The sequence below is a fragment of the Engystomops pustulosus genome, chromosome 5, assembly GCF_040894005.1.
Source record: "Engystomops pustulosus chromosome 5, aEngPut4.maternal, whole genome shotgun sequence".
Taxonomy (NCBI): Eukaryota; Metazoa; Chordata; class Amphibia; order Anura; family Leptodactylidae; genus Engystomops; species Engystomops pustulosus.
Window position 1 is genome coordinate 205,258,352 of NC_092415.1, and position 24,169 is coordinate 205,282,520.

General features: G+C 51.4%; 1 protein-coding gene across 3 annotated transcripts in view; it reads right to left on the bottom strand.

Annotated features, from left to right (window-relative positions):
* Positions 1 to 24,169, bottom strand: part of CRHR2 (corticotropin releasing hormone receptor 2) — a 239,146-nt gene that overhangs the window by 56,716 nt on the left and 158,261 nt on the right. For all 3 annotated transcript variants that reach the window (XR_011855948.1, XM_072154412.1, XM_072154413.1), the window contains one exon: positions 316 to 422. Coding sequence is in view for 2 of the 3 variants with exons in the window: in XM_072154412.1 (XP_072010513.1) it covers positions 316 to 422 (107 nt within the window). In the remaining variant the exon portion in view is untranslated. The remainder of the gene's footprint in view (positions 1 to 315; positions 423 to 24,169) is intronic.

Consider the following 24,169-nt stretch of genomic DNA (forward strand, 5'->3'; position numbering starts at 1 on the left):
CCATAGACCTGAAGACACCTGAAAACCGGTTTCTCCTATAGTGACCCCTACAGGTCTCAGAGAATATTACAAGGCAACAATGATCCATCAGGAATGACTACAAATGTGTAAAATGCCCCTTATATTATGTAGGTAAGTCAGTTTCCTTACCATAGAACATGTGAACCCTGGGGCACTAGAACAAGTGCGGAGCTCAGGACCTTAGAAGCTCCATGTGTATTCTCCAATCATGTTACATAATTCACATCTCCAGGATAATTACCAGTTCTTCCTCCCCATCTCCATCACTGAAGAAGTTACTATGAAGGTACCTACCGTAGACACAAAAAGAGCAGGAAGGCGATGACCAGCGCCAGGACGGAGATGCAATGTCCCAGGTAGTTTATGATCAGGGCGATCTTGTAATGCAGGTCATACTTCCGCTGCAGACAAGAAGATGATTGCATTAACCTGAGACTCTTCAGCGCAGGACAGGTAATCTGGTTACTGAACAGTAATTATAATCTCTGCCTGCAAGATAATCTCATCAGAGGAGATACAGGTTATTTTGGGATGAGTGATATCTATGGACATGGGACTATTTACTGTGAAATTAATAGTCAATAATAACAGTCATCACAGGATAGACCTGGTGCCAAGAGAGAGAGTGCAGCTCTGGAGTATAATACAGAATAAGTAATGTCATGTATGTACACAGTGACTGCACCAGCAGCAGAATAGTGAGTGCAGCTCTGGGGTATAATACAGGATGTAACTCAGGATCAGTACAGGATAAGTAATGTCATGTATGTACACAGTGACTGCACCAGCAGCAGAATAGTGAGTGCAGCTCTGGGGTATAATACAGGATGTAACTCAGGATCAGTACAGGATAAGTAATGTCATGTATGTACACAGTGACTGCACCAGCAGCAGAATAGTGAGTGCAGCTCTGGAGTATAATACAGGATGTAACTCAGGATCAGTACAGGATAAGTAATGTCATGTATGTACACAGTGACTGCACCAGCAGCAGAATAGTGAGTGCAGCTCTGGAGTATAATACAGGATGTAACTCAGGATCAGTACAGGATAAGTAATGTCATGTATGTGCACAGTGACTGCACCAGCAGCAGAATAGTGAGTGCAGCTCTGGGGTATAACATGGGATGTAACTCAGGATCAGTACAGGATAAGTAATGTCATGTATGTACACAGTGACTGCACCAGCAGCAGAATAGTGAGTGCAGCTCTGGAGTATAATACAGGATGTAACTCAGGATCAGTACAGGATAAGTAATGTCATGTATGTACACAGTGACTGCACCAGCAGCAGAAAAGTGAGTGCAGCTCTGGGGTATAATACAGGATGTAACGCAGGATCAGTACAGGATAAGTAATGTCATGTATGTACACAGTGACTGCACCAGCAGCAGAATAGTGAGTGCAGCTCTGGGGTATAATACAGGATGTAACTCAGGATCAGTACAGGATAAGTAATGTCATGTATGTACACAGTGACTGCACCAGCAGCAGAATAGTGAGTGCAGCTCTGGTGTGCCTCGTTACCTCGTTAGCTGTCTGTTGCTGTGAGAGGCTGTGTGCTGCTGCTGCTCCTGAGCTCCAGGGAAAACCACCTCCACCTCTCCTCTCCCAGGGAGGGAGTGGGTTTCCAGGCATGAGCCAGGGCAGCAAGTCCCAGGCTCCTGCTTCCCGGTCTAGGCCGGCGGGAGGCAGGGGTAGCCAGGAACCGGCCAGCGCTGCGGAAGCCTTGGGGGTAAGAAGATCTGCGAGGAACAGCAGCAATGCTGCTCCAAGTACCCCCAGGCCAGCTAAGGCTTCAAAAAGCACCAAAACCCCAGGAAAGCTGGATACCTCGGGAAAGCTGGGTACCAAGGAAAAGCTGGATACTGCGGGAAAGCTGAGTGCTCAGGGAGCCTGCAGGGGGTGCCGAGTCTCCCCCTGGGGAGTCAGGGTCCTCAGGAGGGGAGACTGGCCCAGAGTCTGGAGACGAGGATGAGGGGGCAGGTCCTGGATCTGCCCCTGAAGCATCAGAGGTGCGGGAGATGGACACCACAATATGTCTAAAAAGGGGGTGTTCATTTCCCGAGGGTGGTGGTAAGATGGGTAAAAAGAAAGCCGTCTAACTCAATCACTCATGATGGCGGCACCCACTCCGTTGACGCTGGCGTCCATTAATGTCGCCAGCATTAAGTCTGATGCGGCTAGATTTGCGGCCTTTGATTTTCTCGGCCGCGTTGAAGCCGACATTTTATTTTTGCAGGAGACCAGGCTGCCAGATTTGGTGGCCGTGTTTAAAGCTAAGAGGGAATGGAGACACGGGCCTTCCTATTGGTCTCTTGCGGCCGAGCCGTATAGCGGAGTGGCGGTCCTTTTTACCGCACCGGTAGAATGCCGACGAGTTATTGAGTTAGAAATGGGGAGGTGCCTGATCCTGGATGTCCTCATGAAGGGACAAGAACTTCGCCTAATTAACATCTATGGTCCCCAGTCCAAGTGGGACAGGAAGTGTCTCTTTATGAGGATCAAGCCCTACCTTTTTACAAGTCGGCAGGTGGTCTTTGGAGGGGACTTCAATGCTGTCACGAGGTCCCAGGATAGGGGAGGTTCCAGAGACAAGCTGACTTATGATAGCGTCGCTCTTAATAGCATAGCCAGTGAGGCTCGCCTGGTGGATGTCCACATCCGGCACACCCCAGGCCACGCGGGGTTCACCTATTATAGGGGTAGCTGTAGGTCTAGAATAGACAGGTTTTATTTAAAGGAGGAAGCCATCTCTTCAGCAGTGTCCGTTGTTGAGGTGGAATTCTCCGACCACTGTTTAATTTTGTTTTCTCTGAATGTTACAGAGACCCCCCGGATGGGAAGAGGCTACTGGAAGCTAAATTCGTCTCTCCTGGAAGAAGCGGAGATCAGACAATCCTTTGAGGACTTTCTTCAGAGCCAGGTACCATTGCTGGGCCTTTGTAGCAGTAAGTCAGAGTGGTGGGAGATGCTCAAGAAAAGGGTGGCGAGATTCTTCCGCCAGCTCTCGAGCCTCAGGAGCCTGGACAGGTACCGCCTGTATCAGGGCCTGAGGAGGAAACTCGAGCATCTCGTCTCGACTGGAGGTAGTCGTGAGGACATCTCCAGAGTGAAATCCTTGCTGAAGAGGTGTCAGTACGATAGACACGCATCTTTGGTTTTTGAGAGGGATTACGGGAAATACCGCTCGCCCGACCCTTACAGAAACTGCAAGATGTCAGTGAATGGTAAAGTTGTCACAGGACTGGTTGACAGTACGGGATCCCTGAAAAGGTCCAGATCAGGGATTCTGGAGGTCGTCAGATCCTTCTACTCACACCTCTTGGGCAGGAAGGATCTAGATCGGGATGTGATGTCGGCTTTCCTGGCTGAAACTGTCCCTGAGCCAGGAGTAGACCCCTCTCTTGATGTTTTGACAGAGATGATCAGGGAAGAGGAAGTCAGCCGGGCGATTGAAGGGCTCGCCCTCAAGAAATCGCCAGGCCCGGATGGCTTAACATCTGAGTTTTATAAGACCTTTAAGGACGCCTTGGTTCCCCTCTTGACTGAGGTATTCAATGAGTGTCTTTCCTTGGGCGTTCTGCCGAAGTCAATGAGGAGGTCAGCCCTGATCATCCTGTCAAAGGGTAAGGACCGATCTCGTATTGAGAACTGGCGTCCCATAGCGCTTCTCAATGCGGACAGAAAGGTTTTGGCAAAGGTGCTGTTTAATCGGCTGGTGCAGTTTGCGCCCCGGCTCCTTTCGGGGACCCAGCACTGCTCTGTTCCAGGCCGCAGTACATTTAGTGCTGTGCTTTGTGTCCGGGAGGCAGTGGAGCAGGGCAGGGCTGGTAACTGGAAGGGGTACTTGCTGTCCTTGGATCAGGCAAAAGCGTTTGATCGGGTTAACCACGAGTACCTCTGGTCTGTCCTTCTGAGGTATGGCCTGCCGGGTGGGTTTGTCAATTGGCTGAAAGTTTTGTACGCAGGGGCAGAGAGTTTCCCGCTTGTGAACGGTTGGATTGGCCGCTCTTTTGAGGTCGGGTCTGGTGTTCGCCAGGGTTGTCCTCTGAGCCCACTTTTATACGTGTTCGCGATTGACCCATTCCTTAGGAGGGTTGATCGTGGGCCGTTGGTGGGAGTCGGGATGGATCGGGCAGCACCGGAAGCCACTCTAAGGGTGGTAGCGTATGCTGATGATGTCACCGTTTTCGTGTCCTCGGGAGGGGAGGCGCAGTGGGTGATGTCAGAGGTTGACCGCTACTCAGAGGTTTCTGGGTCCAAGATCAACCGGGATAAGTGTGAGAGTCTCTGGCTGGGAGAGGGGGATCCAGGCTTTGATCTCCCGGACACTCTTCCAGGGCCCCAGGACTCTGCCAAAGTTCTAGGCATCGAATTTGGCCAGGGGGATTACCCCATGCAAAACTGGGATGGCAGGCTTAAGATCGCCGCTCAGAAGGTGGACCAGTGGAAGGGTTGGTCTTTGACCCTCAGAGAAAGGGTTAACCTGATTAAAACTTACCTGCTCCCATTACTGATATATCTGGGCAGTGTGTGCATGTTGCCAGAACCCCTCTGGACTCGGGTTTACAGTCTGTTCTTCCAGCTGTTATGGGGGAATAGGCTGAACCTTATCAAGAGGGAGGTTACTTACCGCACGAGGAGACAAGGAGGGTTGTGTATGGTCAACCCTGTGGTGTTCCTAGTGAATACCTTTCTTAAGATCAATGTAGCAAACCTCTGGAAAGAGAGGGCTCCTCCGTGGGTATACTCCTGCAGGGGATGGTTTCGGCCTTTCTTCCAGGAATGGGAGACAGGAGGGAGAGTGAAGGATCTCCGTACACCGCATGGGCATCTTCCGGCTTACGCTACCCCGGTTCTGAAGGTGATTCGCCGGTGGGGTCTGGGAATGTGGGAGATCAGGACCATGTCGAGGAAAGTCCTTGACAAGAGGGTTCTGTTGACCCATTTCCAGAAGCCTCTGGCCCTCAGGGATTGCCCAAGTCGGGATCTTGGGGTGGGTTTGAGTTTATTGAATTCCATCAGGATCCCCTTGAAGTTTTGGGACGTGACTTGGCGCTGCTTCCATGGAAAGCTGTGTGTGAGGGACAATCTGAAGTGTAGGAGCTCTGAGGAAAGGGGTTGTCCCCGGGAGGAGTGCGGTGGTCTGCTGGAGAGCATGGACCACTTCCTGCTTCAGTGCCCCTTTAACACAGAGGTGTACAACCGGGTGGGCGCTTCCATCCATTGGCCCGGGTTGGCCGGTCTCTCCTATGCGGAGTGGGCCTATGGAGCATTCAGAGGCCTGGGTGGCCGGGACCGCTGCACGTTATTCCTAGTTAGTCTAGTGGTCAGGTACCACACGTGGAACGCACGGTGTTTAGTATCGACGCAGCGTAAAATCCTCCCGGTGGATGAGGTGGTTAGGAACATTCTGGGTGACCTGGTGAAGGTGCGCTCTCTGGAGTATGAGAGGCTGGGCACGGGGAGGGCCTCTCTCCTTTGGAGGGGGTTCTCCTTTAGTGTCCCTTAGTCTGTCATCTCCTCTCCTGGTGTTGGGCTGATGCTGCACTGTAGATTTTTGTTTTGTATCTGGGCATGTAGTGATGTTGGGGCTTGCAGGCGCCGAACCTGGGCTTTATGTGGTTTTGATTAATGTTGTTCAGGTTTAATTTGTATTCTGTTTTCTTTGTTATGTTGTAATTAGTGTATATATTGTATATATTGTATATAGTGGGGTTTGGGACATAGTGTTAGGTTGGGAGGGGGGTGATAGTGGTGGACTTATGAACTGACCCTGGGCACTGGTCTGGACTACTTAACGCAAACTTTGGACGTTAGACCAGTGTCTGGGGGGAAGGGGAGGGTGCGGGCGAGGGATTTAGTTTAGTGTAGTGTTATGTGTATTTGTTATTATATATTTTAAAAAAAAAAAAAAAAAAAAAAAAAAAAATGGGTGTGGGGTGGTTTGTTATTAGAGGGTGTGGGGTGGGTTTATGTATATTTATAGTCATTTATGTTTATTTGTGGGTGTGGCTTGTCTTTGTTTATTGGTTTGGTTTAGGTTGTGATAATCGGTTGGGTGGGGGTTGTGGTATTTGGTGTTTAATCATTTCGGTGTATTGTAAGTTATTGTTTTTGCTAGGTATGAATGGGGCTGGACCAGCAGGTAAGATATTGTATATATTTTGTATATTATGTTTTGTTTGTATTGTTATGTTTTTTACTTTTATATAAAATAAAAGATCTACAGGATGTAACGCAGGATCAGTACAGGATAAGTAATGTCATGTATGTACACAGTGACTGCACCAGCAGCAGATAGTGAGTGCATCTCTGAAGCTCGTTACATCGTTATCTCTGTCTGTTGCTGTGAGAGGCTGTGTGCTGCTGCTGCTCTGAGCTCCAGGAATAATCCACCTCCACCTGGGACCTGCTCTCTCCCTTCCCAGGGAGGGGGTGGGTTTCCAGGCATGAGCCAGAGCGGCAAGCCCCAGGCTCCTGCTTCCCGGGCCAGGCCGGCGGGGGGCAGGGGTAGCCAGGAACCGGCCAGCGCTATGGAGGACTCAGGGGTGAGACGTTCCACCAGGAGTCGTAGTAATACTGCTCCTGCTCCCCCTGAGTCTGGTGTGAGGCGGCGCGGCAAGAACCTGGATGTCCATGATGGTGCGGGTGACAGCGGTCCTTCCGGGGCTGGAGCCATGAAGCGGAGTGCTCACAGAGGTAAGGCTGACCATGCAGGGGGAGGCTGGGCGGTGCAGGGACCCCGGGAGTCTTTGTCCACCTATGCCTCCCGGGTCCAGAGCCACCTCTGTGAGTACGAAGAGGCGACCAAGACCATCAGGAGGCTCCGGGAGGAGCTGCGATGTGCCCGCGCCAGGGCGAACACGGCGCCAAAGAAGCGCAAGACGGAGGTTAAAGGAGAGATTAATCACCTAAAGGCAGAGATTGACAAGCTGACAAAAAGAAAGACCTTTATTTGTGATAACAGCGGACCGTTTAAGGAAAAACTGATTAATGATGACCGATTTGCTCAGATGGCTGATAACAGAGAGCAAAGGCTGATGGGGTTGCAGCCTGCAAGCCAGGTGGAGGAGGAGGAGGAGGATGATGATGATGACAATCAGCAGGACACACCTGGCGGCCTGCAGGAAGATCAGCAGGCCTCGTGCAGTGGGCCCCCTGCAGGACAGCCAGCAGTAACACCTCGCTCGGGGGAGGACAGTGACACCGGCAGCCAGGGAGGGGCGCTCATGGCAGAGATCCGGCTGCTCGAGTCCCCAGTGCGCATGGAGAACTTTTCTTTTGGCGATGAACTCCCAGAGGAAGCCGCTGGGGGGAGCAGCCGGAGGAAGAGTAAGAAGACCAGGCCAAAGCAGCAAGAAGAGGTACGATTCATCTTTACCCCCCTCCCTGTACACCCCCCCGGGCAAAGCGCAGGGTCAGCTCACTGTGCAAGCCCTGCTACCCAAACCCCCCCGAGTTCTGCTGTGGACCCGGTGCAAAGGTGCAGGGAGATTACAGGTGTGACATCTGATGTGGCGATGGGCTCCGTCTCTGTTTGTGGTAACAGTGGGGGAGCAGGGGAGGCATCGGCCGCAAGGCCGGACAGTCAGGGCGGCTCGGCAGTGGCGATACCATCCAAATCCAGTGCTGTGGTGCGTCCCCCAGTGGGAGGGGGGGATAGCCCGGCACTGGTGGCAGCTTCCGGTGCCTCGGCGCCTCTTCATGCTGTTGCCGCTGATCACTTGGTTGTGGAGCGGCGGCAGCGTGGAGGGGTCGCTGAGGCTGAGGGCTCCGGACCTCCCAAACCTAAAGTCCTATTTTGTGTTGGTGTTGGAGACAGTCTGCAGAGGAGTGCTGAGGAAGGTGGGGATCAGCGGTGCCACATACCAGCCAAAGATCAGCGGCGACTCCTACCTTCCTCTAAGAAAAGTAAAATAACATCTGCTACCGATGATGTGGAGGGCACAAGTGTGACACAAGTTGGGGTTCCCTCTGGGCGATGCGCTGCGGGGGGACCCCCGTCCCTTGTGCCTGAAGATGCGGAGGTGGTCTTGTCTGCTAATGTTGTTGCTGGTCCAGCCAGTGTGAGTGGAGTCAGTAATGTTGTGGTGGATAATGTGAATGGTGTGAATGGTGGAGAATCTTTTCCAGCTTTGGGGGTGGGTGATGGAGTGACTGGTGGTGTGAGTGGCACGGCTGAGTGTAACATGCAGGTGGGTAGTGTTAATGTGGTGGGTGCAGGGGTTGGTTCGGTTGCTCCCCCAGTGGCGGCCCCTATTAAGAGCTATGCCAGTGTCGCTGCTGGGGGAAGTAGGGGTCCATCATCCTCGTCTCTGGGCTCTGGGGACGGCTTTTTGCAACGGTGCCTCCTGCAGGCCTTACAGAAGGGAGAAAGGACGATCAATGTAGCGGGGCAGGAGGTTGATTTGTCGTTTTGGATAGAGAGGCACGGCCTGTCTGCCTTCCGAGAGCAAAGAGGCAGGGAGACATCATGGTCGCTCCCGACAACTGGGCCGGGTGCTAACCGTAGGAATGTGGTCCGTCTTCGGTGGCGTGGCAGTGATGTGTGTCCCCCTCGGGCACGGGTAGTTGAGCTGCTGCTGAAGATGGACTTCAAGGCGGCTGACATCTTTGCCTTGATCCATCCCTATGGTACATCTGAGTTTGATGCCAGCTTTGTTCGGCCGGAGGGGCTTGAGCTCTTCTGGTCCAACTATGAGCTGAGATACAACGAGCCCGAGTGGCGGGACTTTGCTGTGCAAGCAGTGTCCCGCCAGAGCGAACTCAAGAAAGTGACCGTTCTTACCCGTAACGAATCACTATCTTGCTTTGACATCATGACCTGGATGAATCGTTATGGAGAGGTACTGGGAGTACCCGAGAAAAATCGTGATGAGTATGGTATCTGGTCAGGGGCCTGGACCTTCATGGTGAAGTTGAGGCGTTCAGGTAACTCAGTCGCCCACATCCCTTCATCAGCCTTCCTGGGGAGGGATCGGATCCTGATCTTCTACCGGGGGCAGCCTAAGCTGTGTCACAGGTGCGGTGACCCCACACATTTCAGCGCAAACTGCACCGTGCAGAAGTGTGCGTTGTGTGGGGGTGTCGGCCATCTCGCTGCATCCTGTACAGGGCAGATTAGGTGTAACCTGTGTGGTGATCTCGGTCACCCGTACAGTCGTTGTCCTCTTTCCTTCGCTAATGCAGGCTCAGCCTCAGTGGATGAAAGCCATGAGGCTGAATCTGCTGGGGAGGGGACTAGCAGAGGCGGAGGAATGGAGGGGCCAGGGAAGAAAGACAGGAAAAAGACGCCTGCCCAGCTAAGGCGTCTAGAGAAGCGTCAACAGGAGAGAGAGCAGGGGGAGTCTCGGGCTGCTGGGACAACCTCTGGCGCTCTCCTAGAGACCACACCTGTCGCTGAGGCCCCAGGGGATGATGTACTGGATGAGGAGGTAAGGAGGATCGAGAGAGAGGAAGGTGCCACGTCCTCAGACTCCTCCCATTATGAGAGTATGGATGAGGATAATAGGGCGTGGCTAGAGGAAAAGCGTAAGCGTGGCGCCAAAAAGAAGAAAAAGGGTAAAAAGAAGGGAGGTGTAAGATCTTCTCCCTCCCTGACTAAGGTACCCAAGGAAGGTGCAACCAACCCCCCGCTGGTCGAACTTTCAAATCGATTCCTGGCCCTGGATGGAGCCTCTCCTGCCGATGGAGGGGCTGAGGGTGAAGGGCCAGAGGTGGCGGAGCCTGCAGGGGGTGCCAAGTCTCCCCCTGGGGAGTCAGGGTCCTCAGGAGGGGAGACTGGCCCAGAGTCTGGAGACGAGGATGAGGGGGCAGGTCCTGAATCTGCCCCTGAAGCATCAGAGGTGCGGGAGATGGACACCACAATATGTCTAAAAAGGGGGTGTTCATTTCCCGAGGGTGGTGGTAAGATGGGTAAAAAGAAAGCCGTCTAACTCAATCACTCATGATGGCGGCACCCACTCCGTTGACGCTGGCGTCCATTAATGTCGCCAGCATTAAGTCTGATGCGGCTAGATTTGCGGCCTTTGATTTTCTCGGCCGCGTTGAAGCCGACATTTTATTTTTGCAGGAGACCAGGCTGCCAGATTTGGCAGCCGTGTTTAAAGCTAAGAGGGAATGGAGACACGGGCCTTCCTATTGGTCTCTTGCGGCCGAGCCGTATAGCGGAGTGGCGGTCCTTTTTACCGCACCGGTAGAATGCCGACGAGTTATTGAGTTAGAAATGGGGAGGTGCCTGATCCTGGATGTCCTCATGAAGGGACAAGAACTTCGTCTTATTAACATCTATGGTCCCCAGTCCAAGTGGGACAGGAAGTGTCTCTTTATGAGGATCAAGCCCTACCTTTTTACAAGTCGGCAGGTGGTCTTTGGAGGGGACTTCAATGCTGTCACGAGGTCCCAGGATAGGGGAGGTTCCAGAGACAAGCTGACTTATGATAGCGTCGCTCTTAATAGCATAGCCAGTGAGGCTCGCCTGGTGGATGTCCACATCCGGCACACCCCAGGCCACGCGGGGTTCACCTATTATAGGGGTAGCTGTAGGTCTAGAATAGACAGGTTTTATTTAAAGGAGGAAGCCATCTCTTCAGCAGTGTCCGTTGTTGAGGTGGAGTTCTCCGACCACTGTTTAACCCCTTCGTGTCTATGCCATTTTAGACCTTTAGGACCAGGCCTGATTTTTAAAATTTGCCCTGTGTCATTATAGGAGGTTACAACTTTTTGACACTTTAACTTAACCAGGGGATTTTGAGATTGTTTTACCGTCACACATTGTACTTCAAAGTAATATTAAAATTTTGATGATATCTTTTGTGTTTAGTTATGAAAAAAATTTAAATTTGGCAAAAATTTCTAAAAATTCTTCATTTTCATAGTTCAAAATGTTGTGCTTTTCAGGCAGATAGTCATAGCACCCAAGTAACTTTATAACTAACATTTCCCGAATGTCTGCTTTATATCGGCATAGGGTTTTATGCATCTTCTCTCTTTTCTAGGTTGTTAGGAGGTTCAGAATTTTGGGAGCAATTTTTCTCATTTTTAGGAAAAACGCCAAAACCCTTATTTAGAGGCACCTGCTCAGCTTTAACTGACTTTGAGAGGCCTAAACAGCAGTAAACCCCCATAAATTATGCCATTTTAGAAACTACACCCCTCAATGTGTAAAAAATCAACTTTAAGAAGTATGTTAACCCTTTAGATGCTTCACAGTGGTTAAAACAAAATGGAGGTGTAATTTACAAGCTGTCATTTTTTCTAGACAATATATTAATTTTGGCCAAAAATTAAACCGTCACAAAGTATTAAATGACAAAAAACTCCACAAAGTTTGATACCCAACGTCTCCCGATTCAGAGGATGCCCCATATGTGGTGGTGACTGCTGTACGGCCGCACGGCCGGGCATAGAACGGAAGGAGGCACCATTCAGAGCAGATCTGCAATGTCACATCTTACAGGCTATAAAATGTTTATTTTTTTTGTAATTTGGACATATGGGGGATCATTTTTTTGTGGATGAGATCCACTTTTCAGGTACATCATTTACGGGGGGGCTCAATAGCTAATAATCAGATTTTATTAACTCTTTCTTGGTGGTGGTTAAAAAAATCATTCTTGTTTATGGTTTTTAGCATTTTTCCCCCCCGACGTTCACCGTACCATAAAAATAATGTGTTATCTTTATTCTACGGGCCATCACGATTACGGTGATACCCCATTTATATGGCTTTTTTATGGTTAACTTTTTTGCAGAATATAGAACTCATTTTGTGAGAAATTTGCTTGTTTTTGTATCGCCATGTAACAATGGGCAGAACATTTATATTTTTTTGTTTACAGCGCTGGTTTAGAGCTTATTTTTTGCGGGACAAGCTGCACTTTTTCTTGGTATCATGTTGGGGTACATTTTACTTTTTGATCACTTTTTATGCACTTTTTATGCGGTCAGATGTGAAAATTTAATCATTTTTGTGAGGTTTTTTTGTGTTTTTTTTTACGGCGTTCAGCGTACGGGTTCAGTGACCATTTTATTTTATTGTACGGGTTGTTACGGACGTTTTGATACCCAATATGTTGTGTTTTTTTGGTGATTTTAATTTTTTTTTATGTTTTATTTGATTACTGCATGGGACGGGACTTAAGGGGACTTTTATTCTTTTTAGATAATTTTTTTTTAGTTGCACCTTTTTTTTTAACTTTTTTTTTACTGTTTTATTTTGTCCCAGGGTGGGACATGAACAAGTGATCATTTGATCACTTGTTCATTGTAATATGCTGCAATACTAATGTATTGCAGCATATTACATAGTCAGCCTATGCATTCTGCATAGGCTGACAGCTGCACTGTTAGATCGTGCACAGTGCACGATCCTAGCAGGCAGCTGCCATAGGCAGCCCAGGGGACCTGATCGGGCCTCAGGGTTGCCATGGCAACGATCAGCACCTCCGTGCCCTGCACGGAGGGTGCCGATCGTCGCACCGATGCACCATAGACGCCGCGGTCACTATGACCGCGGCGTCTATAGGGTTAAACAGTCGGGATCGCGATAGTCGCGATCCCGGCTGTTACTGCGGGATCCCAGCTACCGCGTACCGCTGGGATCCCGCGGCGATCGCAAGGGCTCAGCTTCTGAGCCCGGGTGATCGCCATGACGTGATACTACGTCAAGGTGCGGGAACTACCCGCATCCTATGACGTAGTATCACGTCAAGGTGCGGGAAGGGGTTAATTTTGTTTTCTCTGAATGTTACAGAGACCCCCCGGATGGGAAGAGGCTACTGGAAGCTCAATTCGTCTCTCCTGGAAGAAGCAGAGATAAGACAATCCTTTGAGGACTTTCTTCAGAGCCAGGTACCATTGCTGGGCCTTTGTAGCAGTAAGTCAGAGTGGTGGGAGATGCTCAAGAAAAGGGTGGCGAGATTCTTCCGCCAGCTCTCGAGCCTCAGGAGCCTGGACAGGTACCGTCTGTATCAGGGCTTGAGGAGGAAACTCGAGCATCTCGTCTCGACTGGAGGTAGTCGTGAAGACATCTCCAGAGTGAAATCCTTGCTGAAGAGGTGTCAGTACGATAGACACGCATCTTTGGTTTTTGAGAGGGATTACGGGAAATACCGCTCGCCCGACCCTTACAGGAACTGCAAGATGTCAGTGAATGGTAAAGTTGTCACAGGACTGGTTGACAGTACGGGATCCCTGAAAAGGTCCAGATCAGGGATTCTGGCGGTCGTCAGATCCTTCTACTCACACCTCTTGGGCAGGAAGGATCTAGATCGCGATGTGATGTCGGCTTTCCTGGCTGAAACTGTCCCTGAGCCAGGAGTAGACCCCTCTCTTGATATTTTGACAGAGATGATCAGTGAAGAGGAAGTCAGCCGGGCGATTGAAGGGCTCGCCCTCAAGAAATCGCCGGGTCCGGATGGCTTAACATCCGAGTTTTATAAGACCTTTAAGGACGCCTTGGTTCCCCTCTTGACCGAGGTATATAATGAGTGTCTTTCCTCAGGCTCTCTGCCGAAGTCAATGAGGAGGTCTGCCCTGATCATTCTGTCAAAGGGTAAGGACCGATCTCGTGTTGAGAACTGGCGTCCCATAGCGCTTCTCAATACGGACAGAAAGGTTTTGTCAAAGGTGCTGTTTAATCGGCTGGTGCAGTTTGCACCCCGGCTCCTTTCGGGGACCCAGCACTGCTCTGTTCCAGGCCGCAGTACATTTAGTGCTGTGCTCTGTGTTCGGGAGGCAGTGGAGCAGGGCAGGGCTGGTAACTGGAAAGGGTACTTGCTGTCCTTGGATCAGGCAAAAGCGTTTGATCGGGTTAACCACGAGTACCTCTGGTCTGTCCTTCTGAGGTATGGCCTGCCGGGGGAGTTTGTCAATTGGCTGAAAGTTTTGTACGCAGGGGCAGAGAGTTTCCCGCTTGTGAACAGTTGGATTGGCCACTCTTTTGAGGTCGGGTCTGGTGTTCGCAAGGGTTGTCCTCTGAGCCCACTCTTATACGTGTTCGCGATTGACCCATTCCTTAGGAGGGTTGATCGTGGGCCGTTGGTGGGAGTCGGGATGGACCAGGCGGCACCGGAAGCCACTCTAAGGGTGGTAGCGTATGCCGATGATGTCACCGTTTTCGTGTCCTCGGGAGGGGAGGCGCAATGGGTGATGTCAGAGGTTGACCGCTACTCAGATGCTTCTGGGTCCAAGATCAACCGGGATAAGTGTGAGAGTCTCTGGCTGGGAGAGGGGGATCCAGGCTTTGATCTCCCGGACACTCTTCCAGGGCCCCAGGACTCTGCCAAAGTTCTCGGCATCGAATTTGGCCAGGGGGATTACCCCATGCAAAACTGGGACGGCAGGCTTAAGATCGCGGCTCAGAGGGTGGACCAGTGGAAGGGTTGGTCTTTGACCCTCAGAGAAAGGGTTAACCTGATTAAAACTTACCTGCTCCCGTTGCTGATTTATCTGGGCAGTGTGTGCATGTTGCCAGAACCCCTCTGGACTCGGGTTTACAGTCTGTTCTTCCAGCTGTTATGGGGGAATAGGCTGAACCTTATCAAGAGGGAGGTTACTTACCGCACGAGGAGACAAGGAGGGTTGTGTATGGTCAACCCTGTGGTGTTCCTAGTGAATACCTTTCTTAAGATCAATGTGGCAAACCTCTGGAAAGAGAGGGCTCCTCCGTGGGTATACTCCTGCAGGGGATGGTTTCGGCCTTTCTACCAGGAATGGGAGACAGGAGGACAAGTGAAGGATCTCCGTACACCGCATGGGCATCTTCCGGCTTACGCTACCCCGGTTCTGAAGGTGATTCGCCGGTGGGGTCTGGGAATGTGGGAGATCAGGACCATGTCGAGGAAAATCCTTGACAAGAGGGTTCTGTTGACCCATTTCCAGAAGCCTCTGGCCCTCAGGGATTGCCCAAGTCGGGATCTGGGGGTGGGTTTGAGTTTGTTGAATTCCATCAGGATCCCCTTGAAGTTTTGGGACGTGACTTGGCGCTGCTTCCATGGAAAGCTGTGTGTGAGGGACAATCTGAAGTGTAGGAGCTCTGAGGAAAGGGGTTGTCCCCGGGAGGAGTGCGGTGGCCTGCTGGAGAGCATGGACCACTTCCTGCTTCAGTGCCCCTTTAACACAGAGGTGTACAACCGGGTGGGCGCTTCCATCCATTGGCCCGGGTTGGCTGGTCTCTCCTATGCGGAGTGGGCCTATGGAGCATTCAGAGGCCTGGGTGGCCGGGACCGCTGCACGTTATTCCTAGTCAGTCTAGTGGTCAGGTACCACACGTGGAACGCACGATGCTTAGTATCGACGCAGCGTAAAATCCTCCCGGTGGTTGAGGTGGTTAGGAACATTCTGGGTGACCTGGTGAAGGTGCGCTCTCTGGAGTATGAGAGGCTGGGCACGGGGAGGGCCTCTCTCCTTTGGAGGGGGTTCTCCTTTAGTGTCCCTTAGTCTGTCATCTCCTCTCCTGGTGTTGGGCTGATGCTGACACTGTAGATTTTTGTTTTGTATCTGAGGTTATAGTGATGTAGCGGCTTGCAGGAGCCGAACCTGGGCTTTATGTGGTTTGGATTGATGTTGTTGAGATTTTATTTGTATTCTGTTTTCTTTATGTTGTGTTGTAAATACTGTATATATTGTATATATTGTATATAGTGGAGTTTGGGACATAGTGTTAGGTTGGGAGGGGGGTGATGGTGGTGGGACTTATGAACTGACCTTGGACTCTATGACCCTGGACACTGGTCTGGACTACTTAACGCAAACTTTGGACGTTAGACCAGTGTCTGGGGGGGAAGGGGAGGGTGCGGGCGAGGGATTTAGTTTAGTGTAGTGTTGTGTGTATTTGTTATTATATATATAAAAAAATAAAAAAAAAGTTGGTGGGTGGTTTGTTATTAGAGGGTGTGGGGTGGGTTTATGTATATTTATGGTCATTTATGTTTATTTGTGGGTGTGGCTTGTCATTGTTTATTGGTTTGGTTTAGGTTGTGATAATCGGTTGGGTGGGGGTTGTGGTATTTGGTGTTTAATCATTTCGGTGTATTTTAAGTTATTGTTTTTTGCTAGGTGTGAATGGGGCTGGACCAGCAGGTAAGATATTGTATGTATTGTATATTATGTTTTGTTTGTATTGTTATGTTTTTTACTTTTATATAAAATAAAAAGATCTACAGGATGTAACTCAGGATCAGTTCAGGATAAGTAATGTCATGTATGTACACAGTGACTGCACCAGCAGCAGAATAGTTCGTGCTGACTCATTCCGCTGTGAACTGCTGACGGGTGTGGTTGTTTGTGACTGAGCTCCTGCACCACCTGGTGGAAGACCAACCCACCCAGGCCTGCTCTCTCCTCCCCAGGGAGGGAGTGGGTTTCTGGGATGAGTGAGCCAGGAAAATCCCAGGCTTCTGCCTCCCGGACCAGGCCGGCGGGGGGCAGGAAAAGCCAGATACCGGCCAACATGGAGGGGGTGAGAAGATCTGCCCGAACCCAAGGACGCAGCGATGTGACCTCGGCTGCCACCCCCAAGACCCAGGGAAGCCGCAAGGTCTCCGGAACACAGAAGATCAAGGCAAGTAACATCAGCCTGAGTGCTCCTCCTGGAAAGCTGAGTGACTGTGCGGGAAAGTTGGGTGGTTCAGCTGGAAAGCTGGGTGCTCACGGAGGTGTGCAAAAAGCATGGGGACACCTAAAGGCCCGGGAGTCTGCTACCATCTATGGCTCCCGGATTGCTGAGCACCTCCGTGAGTACGAGGAAGCTGGCAAGGCGATGAATAGGCTCCAGGAGGAGATAAGGGAGACCTTGGCCCTAGCGGGGGTGGCTACACAGAAGAAAAAGTCTGATCATCTTAACACCATTGACAGACTTAAAGCCGAGGTCACCGCTCTGCAGGAAAAACGACGGTTGATCCGGGAGCACAGCGGTCCGTTCAGGGAAAAGTTGGACAATGACGCCAGATTTGAGGAGATGCGCCAGGAGAAGCTGAGAAAGCTGAAGGGGCTTCAGATCCAGGCGGATGAAGGCGATGGCGATGATGAGGAGGATGAGGAAGACCTGCCGTGTCCGTCTGGTGGCCTGCACCAACACCAGCAGGCCTCGCACGACAGGCTGCCTGCAGAGCAAGCGCCATTACCATCAGGCTGCGGCTCTGCCAACCTGGAGGAGGAAAGTGATGACAGCGGCCAGGGGGGGGCGCTAATGGCTCAGATCCGTCAGCTTGAGTCCCCAGTTCACCTCCAAAACTTCTCCTTCGGCGATGAGATCCCGGATGACGACCTAAAGAGAAAGAAGAGAGCCAAGAAGACCAAGGCGTCTCAGGAGGTGAATCTGGTGTTTCGTCCCCTCCCTGTTTCCTCCGGGCGGGCAGCAGTGCCAGCCTGTCGTGTAGGCCCCGTTGCCCAGCCCAGCACGAATCCTGCAGTGGACTCGGTGCCAGGGTGCGGGGAGAGTGCAAAGCCACGTTCCATCATGGCGCAGAGCACCAGCCTTGTTTGTAGTAGCAAGGATGGTGCAGGGAAGGCATCGGCTGAAAGGCCGGACAGTGAGGGCGATCCAGCAGGTCCTGGTACTGTGCGCTGCCCCCCAGTGGGAGGGGGGGGTGGCCCTGTGCCAGGGGCAGTGGCGGTGGCTCCTGTGGCCCCTAGCGCTGTGGCTGTTGCTTGCTCCGGTAAGCAGCGGCAGTGTGATGGGGCTGCTGGGGCTTGTAGTGCGGCGCCTCCCAAGCGTCCTGTGCAGCCTGCAGGAAAGGGTGCAGGAAAAATATTATTTTGCATTGGATCATCTGACCCAGGAGATGGTAACAAGAGACTGTCCGGACTTCATAAAGAAAAGAGACCTCATGCATCTAGCGAGCAGCGGTGCTCAAACATTAAAACAGCTGGTCAACAAGGGGTTAATGCCAATGAGGCAGAGGGCACAAGTAAGATCGGGGTTGGAGCTGCCTCTTCTCAGGCTGTATCAGCTATGGAGGTGGCTCTACCCCCAGTGTCCAGTGACGCCGAGGCAACCCCAGGTCCTCCTGGCCCAGCTGGTGTGAGTGATGCAAGGAAGCGAGGCAGTATTGTACATAGTGTGGTGAATGTTGGGGTGGTGAATGGTGCTGAGGGGGGTGATCCTGGTGTGCGTGCTGGACCATCTGCACCCCCAGTGGTGGCCGCTCCCATAAGGAGCTATGCGAGTGTCACCGCTGGGGCAAGTGGGGTTAACTCCTTGTCTCCTGGCTCTGGGAATAGCGTTTTGCAAAGGCGTCTTCTGGAGGCTCTCAGGAGAGGGGAAAAGTCAATCAATGTAGAGGGGAGAGATGTTGATCTGTCCTTCTGGACAGACAGGCATGGCCTGGCAGCCTTCCAAGAGAAAAGGGGGGGAGAGACTGTATGGTCTTTACCCACAACCGGGCCCGGAGCTGCCCGTAGGAATGTGGTTCGTCTTCGCTGGAGGGGCAGTGACGCATGCCCACCCAGGTCAAGGGTGGTGGAGCTCCTCCTGAAGATGAACTTCAGGGCTAGTGACATCTTTGCCCTGATACATCCTTATGGTACTCCGGAGTTCGATGTCAGCTTTGTCCGGCCGGAGGGCTTAGAGCTCTTCTGGTCGAATTATGAGCTGGCAAAGAATGAGCCCGCATGGCGAGACTTTGCTGTGCAAGCAGTGTCTCGCCAAAACACAGTCAAGAAAGTGACCGTTTTGACCCGTAACGAGTCACTTTCTTGCATGGACATCATGACGTGGCTAAGTCGTTATGGCGAAGTAGTTCAGGTACCTCAGAAAAACCGCGATGAATTTGGCATTTGGTCTGGGGCCTGGACCTTCATGATGAAGTTGAAGTGTTCAGGCGGCACAGTCGCCCACATTCCTTCTTCAGCCTTTCTTGGGCGGGACAGAATCCTGATTTTCTACCAGGGGCAGCCGAAGGTCTGTCACAGGTGCGGTGACCCCACCCACTTTAGCGCCAGCTGCCAAGTGCAGAAGTGCGCTTTGTGTGGTGGGCTAGGTCATCTCGCTGCATCCTGTAAGGACATTAGGTGTAACCTGTGTGGTGAGCTCGGTCACCCTTTCAGCCGTTGTCCTCGCTCCTTTGCCAATGCGGTTGTGACCCCAGTGGAGGAGAGCCATGAGGTTGCTTCTGCTGGGGAAGGTACCAGCAGAGGTGGAGGAGCTGAGGGGCCTGTGAAGAAAAGTAAGAATAAGTCACCTTCTCAGTTGAGGCGGCTTGAAGCCAGACAAAAAGGGAGAGAACTGGGGAAACCTCAGGTTGCTGGGGTGACCCTTGGTCCTTCCTCAGAGGCTGGTCATGCTACTGAGGCCCTGAGGGATGATGAGTTGGATGAGGAGGTCAGGAGGATGGAGCGCGAGAAAGGTGCCATGTCCTCCACGTCCTCCCATTATGAGAGTATGGATGAGGATAACAGGATTTGGCTAGAAAATAAGCGCAAGCAGAAAAAGAAAAAACGCGGCCTATCTAAGGTACCTAAGGAAGGGAAAACTTCCTCCCCTCTGGTTGAGCTTTCCAACCGGTTCCTCACCCTCGATGAGATCGCCTCCTCGGAAGGAGAGGCTGAGGGTGGGGTTCTGGAGGTGGCGGCGGAGCAGCCTGCAGGGGGCGCCGAGTCTCTATCCTCTGGGGATGCTGGGTCCTCAGAGTGGGAGACTGACTCAGAGTCAGGAGACAAGGACGAAGGAGAGGGTGGTCCGGGTGGGTCCTTGGGGGCCAGTAATAGCATGGACACCTCAATTTCGTTAAAAAGAAGTTGCCCCAATTCTGATGGTAAAAGGGAAAAGGCATCATCTTCAGAGGAGAGTCGGGGGAAGGGAAATGGAAAGAAAAAAGCCGTCTAACTCAATCACTCATGATGGCGGCACCCACTCCGTTGACGCTGGCGTCCATTAATGTCGCCAGCATTAAGTCTGATGCGGCTAGATTTGCGGCCTTTGATTTTCTCGGCCGTGTTGAAGCCGACATTTTATTTTTGCAGGAGACCAGGCTGCCAGATTTGGCGGCCGTGTTTAAAGCTAAGAGGGAATGGAGACACGGGCCTTCCTATTGGTCTCTTGCGGCCGAGCCGTATAGCGGAGTGGCGGTCCTTTTTACCGCACCGGTAGAATGCCGACGAGTTATTGAGTTAGAAATGGGGAGGTGCCTGATCCTGGATGTCCTCATGAAGGGACAAGAACTTCGCCTAATTAACATCTATGGTCCCCAGTCCAAGTGGGACAGGAAGTGTCTCTTTATGAGGATCAAGCCCTACCTTTTTACAAGTCGGCAGGTGGTCTTTGGAGGGGACTTCAATGCTGTCACGAGGTCCCAGGATAGGGGAGGTTCCAGAGACAAGCTGACTTATGATAGCGTCGCTCTTAATAGCATAGCTAGTGAGGCTCGCCTGGTGGATGTCCACATCCGGCACACCCCAGGCCACGCGGGGTTCACATATTATAGGGGTAGCTGTAGGTCTAGAATAGACAGGTTTTATTTAAAGGAGGAAGCCATCTCTTCAGCAGTGTCCGTTGTTGAGGTGGAGTTCTCCGATCACTGTCTAATTTTGTTTTCTCTGAATGTTACAGAGACCCCCCGGATGGGAAGAGGCTACTGGAAGCTCAATTCGTCTCTCCTGGAGGAAGCGGAGATAAGACAATCCTTTGAGGACTTTCTTCAGAGCCAGGTACCATTGCTGGGCCTTTGTAGCAGTAAGTCAGAGTGGTGGGAGATGCTCAAGAAAAGGGTGGCGAGATTCTTCCGCCAGCTCTCGAGCCTCAGGAGCCTGGACAGGTACCGCCTGTATCAGGGCCTGAGGAGGAAACTCGAGCATCTCGTCTCGACTGGAGGTAGTCGTGAGGACATCTCCAGAGTGAAATCCTTGCTGAAGAGGTGTCAGTACGATAGACACGCATCTTTGGTTTTTGAGAGGGATTACGGGAAATACCGCTCGCCCGACCCTTACAGAAACTGCAAGATGTCAGTGAATGGTAAAGTTGTCACGGGACTGGTTGACAGTACGGGATCCCTGAAAAGGTCCAGATCAGGGATTCTGGAGGTCGTCAGATCCTTCTACTCACACCTCTTGGGCAGGAAGGATCTAGATCGGGATGTGATGTCGGATTTCCTGGCTGAAGCTGTCCCTGAGCCAGGAGTAGACCCCTCTCTTGATGTTTTGACAGAGATGATCAGGGAAGAGGAAGTCAGCCTGGCGATTGAAGGGCTCGCCCTCAAGAAATCGCCGGGTCCGGATGGCTTAACATCTGAGTTTTATAAGACCTTTAAGGACGCCTTGGTTCCCCTCTTGACTGAGGTATTCAATGAGTGTCTTTCCTCGGGCGCTCTGCCGAAGTCAATGAGGAGGTCTGCCCTGATCATTCTGTCAAAGGGTAAGGACCGATCTCGTATTGAGAACTGGCGTCCCATAGCGCTTCTCAATACGGACAGAAAGGTTTTGGCAAAGGTGCTGTTTAATCGGCTGGTGCAGTTTGCGCCCCGGCTCCTTTCGGGGACCCAGCACTGCTCTGTTCCAGGCCGCAGTACATTTAGTGCTGTGCTTTGTGTCCGGGAGGCAGTGGAGCAGGGCAGGGCTGGTAACTGGAAGGGGTACTTGCTGTCCTTGGATCAGTCAAAAGCGTTTGATCGGGTTAACCACGAGTACCTCTTGTCTGTCCTTCTGAGGTATGGCCTGCCGGGGGAGTTTGTCAATTGGCTAAAAGTTTTGTACGCAGGGGCAGAGAGTTTCCCGCTTGTGAACGGTTGGATTGGCCGCTCTTTTGAGGTTGGGTCTGGTGTTCGCCAGGGTTGTCCTCTGAGCCCACTTTTATACGTGTTCGCGATTGACCCATTCCTTAGGAGGGTTGATCGTGGGCCGTTGGTGGGAGTCGAGATGGACCAGGCGGCACCGGAAGCCACTCTAAGGGTGGTAGCGTATGCCGATGATGTCACCGTTTTTGTGTCCTCGAGAGGGGAGGCGCAATGGGTGATGTCAGAGGTTGACCGCTACTCAGAGGCTTCTGGGTCCAAGATCAACCGGGATAAGTGTGAGAGTCTCTGGCTGGGAGAGGGAGGTCCAGGCTTTGATCTCCCGGACACTCTTCCAGGGCCCCAGGACTCTGCCAAAGTTCTCGGCATCGAATTTGGCCAGGGGGATTACCCCATGCAAAACTGGGATGGCAGGCTTAAGATCGCCGCTCAGAGGGTGGACCAGTGGAAGGGTTGGTCTTTGACCCTCAGAGAAAGGGTTAACCTGATCAAAACTTACCTGCTCCCATTGCTGATTTATCTGGGCAGTGTGTGCATGTTGCCAGAACCCCTCTGGACTCGGGTCTACAGTCTGTTCTTCCAGCTGTTATGGGGGAATAGGCTGAACCTAATCAAGAGGGAGGTTACTTACCGCACGAGGAGACAAGGAGGGTTGTGTATGGTCAACCCTGTGGTGTTCCTAGTGAATACCTTTCTTAAGATCAATGTAGCAAACCTCTGGAAAGAGAGGGCTCCTCCGTGGGTATACTCCTGCAGGGGATGGTTTAGGCCTTTCTTCCAGGAATGGGAGACAGGAGGGCAAGTGAAGGATCTCCGTACACCACATGGGCATCTTCCGGCTTACGCTGCCCCGGTTCTGAAGGTGATTCGCCGGTGGGGTCTGGGAATGTGGGAGATCAGGACCATGTCGAGGAAACTCCTTGACAAGAGGGTTCTGTTGACCCATTTCCAGAAGCCTCTGGCCCTCAGGGATTGCCCAAGTCGGGATCTGGGGGTGGGTTTGAGTTTATTGAATTCTATCCGGATCCCCTTGAAGTTTTGGGAAGTGACTTGGCGCTGCTTCCATGGAAAGCTGTGTGTGAGGGACAATCTGAAGTGTAGGAGCTCTGAGGAAAGGGGTTGTCCCCGGGAGGAGTGCGGTGGCCTGCTGGAGAGCATGGACCACTTCCTGCTTCAGTGCCCCTTTAACACAGAGGTGTACAACCGGGTGGGCGCTTCCATCCATTGGCCCGGGTTGGCCGGTCTCTCCTATGCGGAGTGGGCCTATGGAGCATTCAGAGGCCTGGGTGGCCGGGACCGCTGCACGTTATTCCTAGTTAGCCTAGTGGTCAGGTACCACACGTGGAACGCACGCTGTTTAGTGTCGACGCAGCGTAAAATCCTCCCAGTGGATGAGGTAGTTAGGAACATTCTGGGTGACCTGGTGAAGGTGCGCTCTCTGGAGTATGAGAGGCTGGGCACGGGGAGGGCCTCTCTCCTTTGGAGGGGGTTCTCCTTTAGTGTCCCTTAGTCTGTCATCTCCTCTCCTGGTGTTGGGCTGAAGCTGACACTGTAGATTTTTGTTTTGTATCTGAGGTTATAGTGATGTAGGGGTTTGCAGGCGCCGAACCTGGGCTTTATGTGGTTTTGATATATGTTGATATGTTTAATGTGTTTGTATCTTGTGTACAGTGTGATATAGTTATATGTAGTTATATGTAGTTATAGTTCTTGTGTGTATATAGGTTGGTTGGTTTTGGGGTGTTGGTGTTAGGGTGTTAGGTTGGGAGGGGGTGGACGGGACTTGGACTATACGATCCTGGGCACTGGTCTGGACTATATAGCGCGGACTTTGGACGTTAGACCAGTGTCTGGGGGGGGGGGAGGGTGATGGGCGTGGGATTTAGTTAGTTATATTTTATGTTATTTATTATTATTAATGTTATTTCCGTTATATTCATTGTTATTTCTGTGTTTATTTTTTGTTTATTTATTTATGTGTATTTTGCTGTGTATTTTGATATAAAAAAAAAAAAAAAAAAAAAAAAGTTTAGGTGGTGGGACTGGGTGAAGGTTTTGTCTGTTTTCATGCTGAGTGTGTGGTGTGTGTGTGGCTGGGCCAGGAGGTTTTGTAAGTTTATTTTCGTTTATATTTGTTCTTTTGTAATTCTTTTGCCAGAAGTTATGGCTTCATTTATGTTTATTATTGTTATGTTTTTCACTTTTATATAAAATAAAAGATTTACAGGATGTAACTCAGGATCAGTACAGGATAAGTAATGTCATGTATGTACACAGTGACTGCACCAGCAGCAGAATAGTGAGTGCATCTCTGGAGTATAATACAGGATGTAACTCAGGATCAGTACAGGATATGTCATGTATGTACACAGTGACTGCACCAGCAGCAGAATAGTGAGTGCATCTCTGGAGTA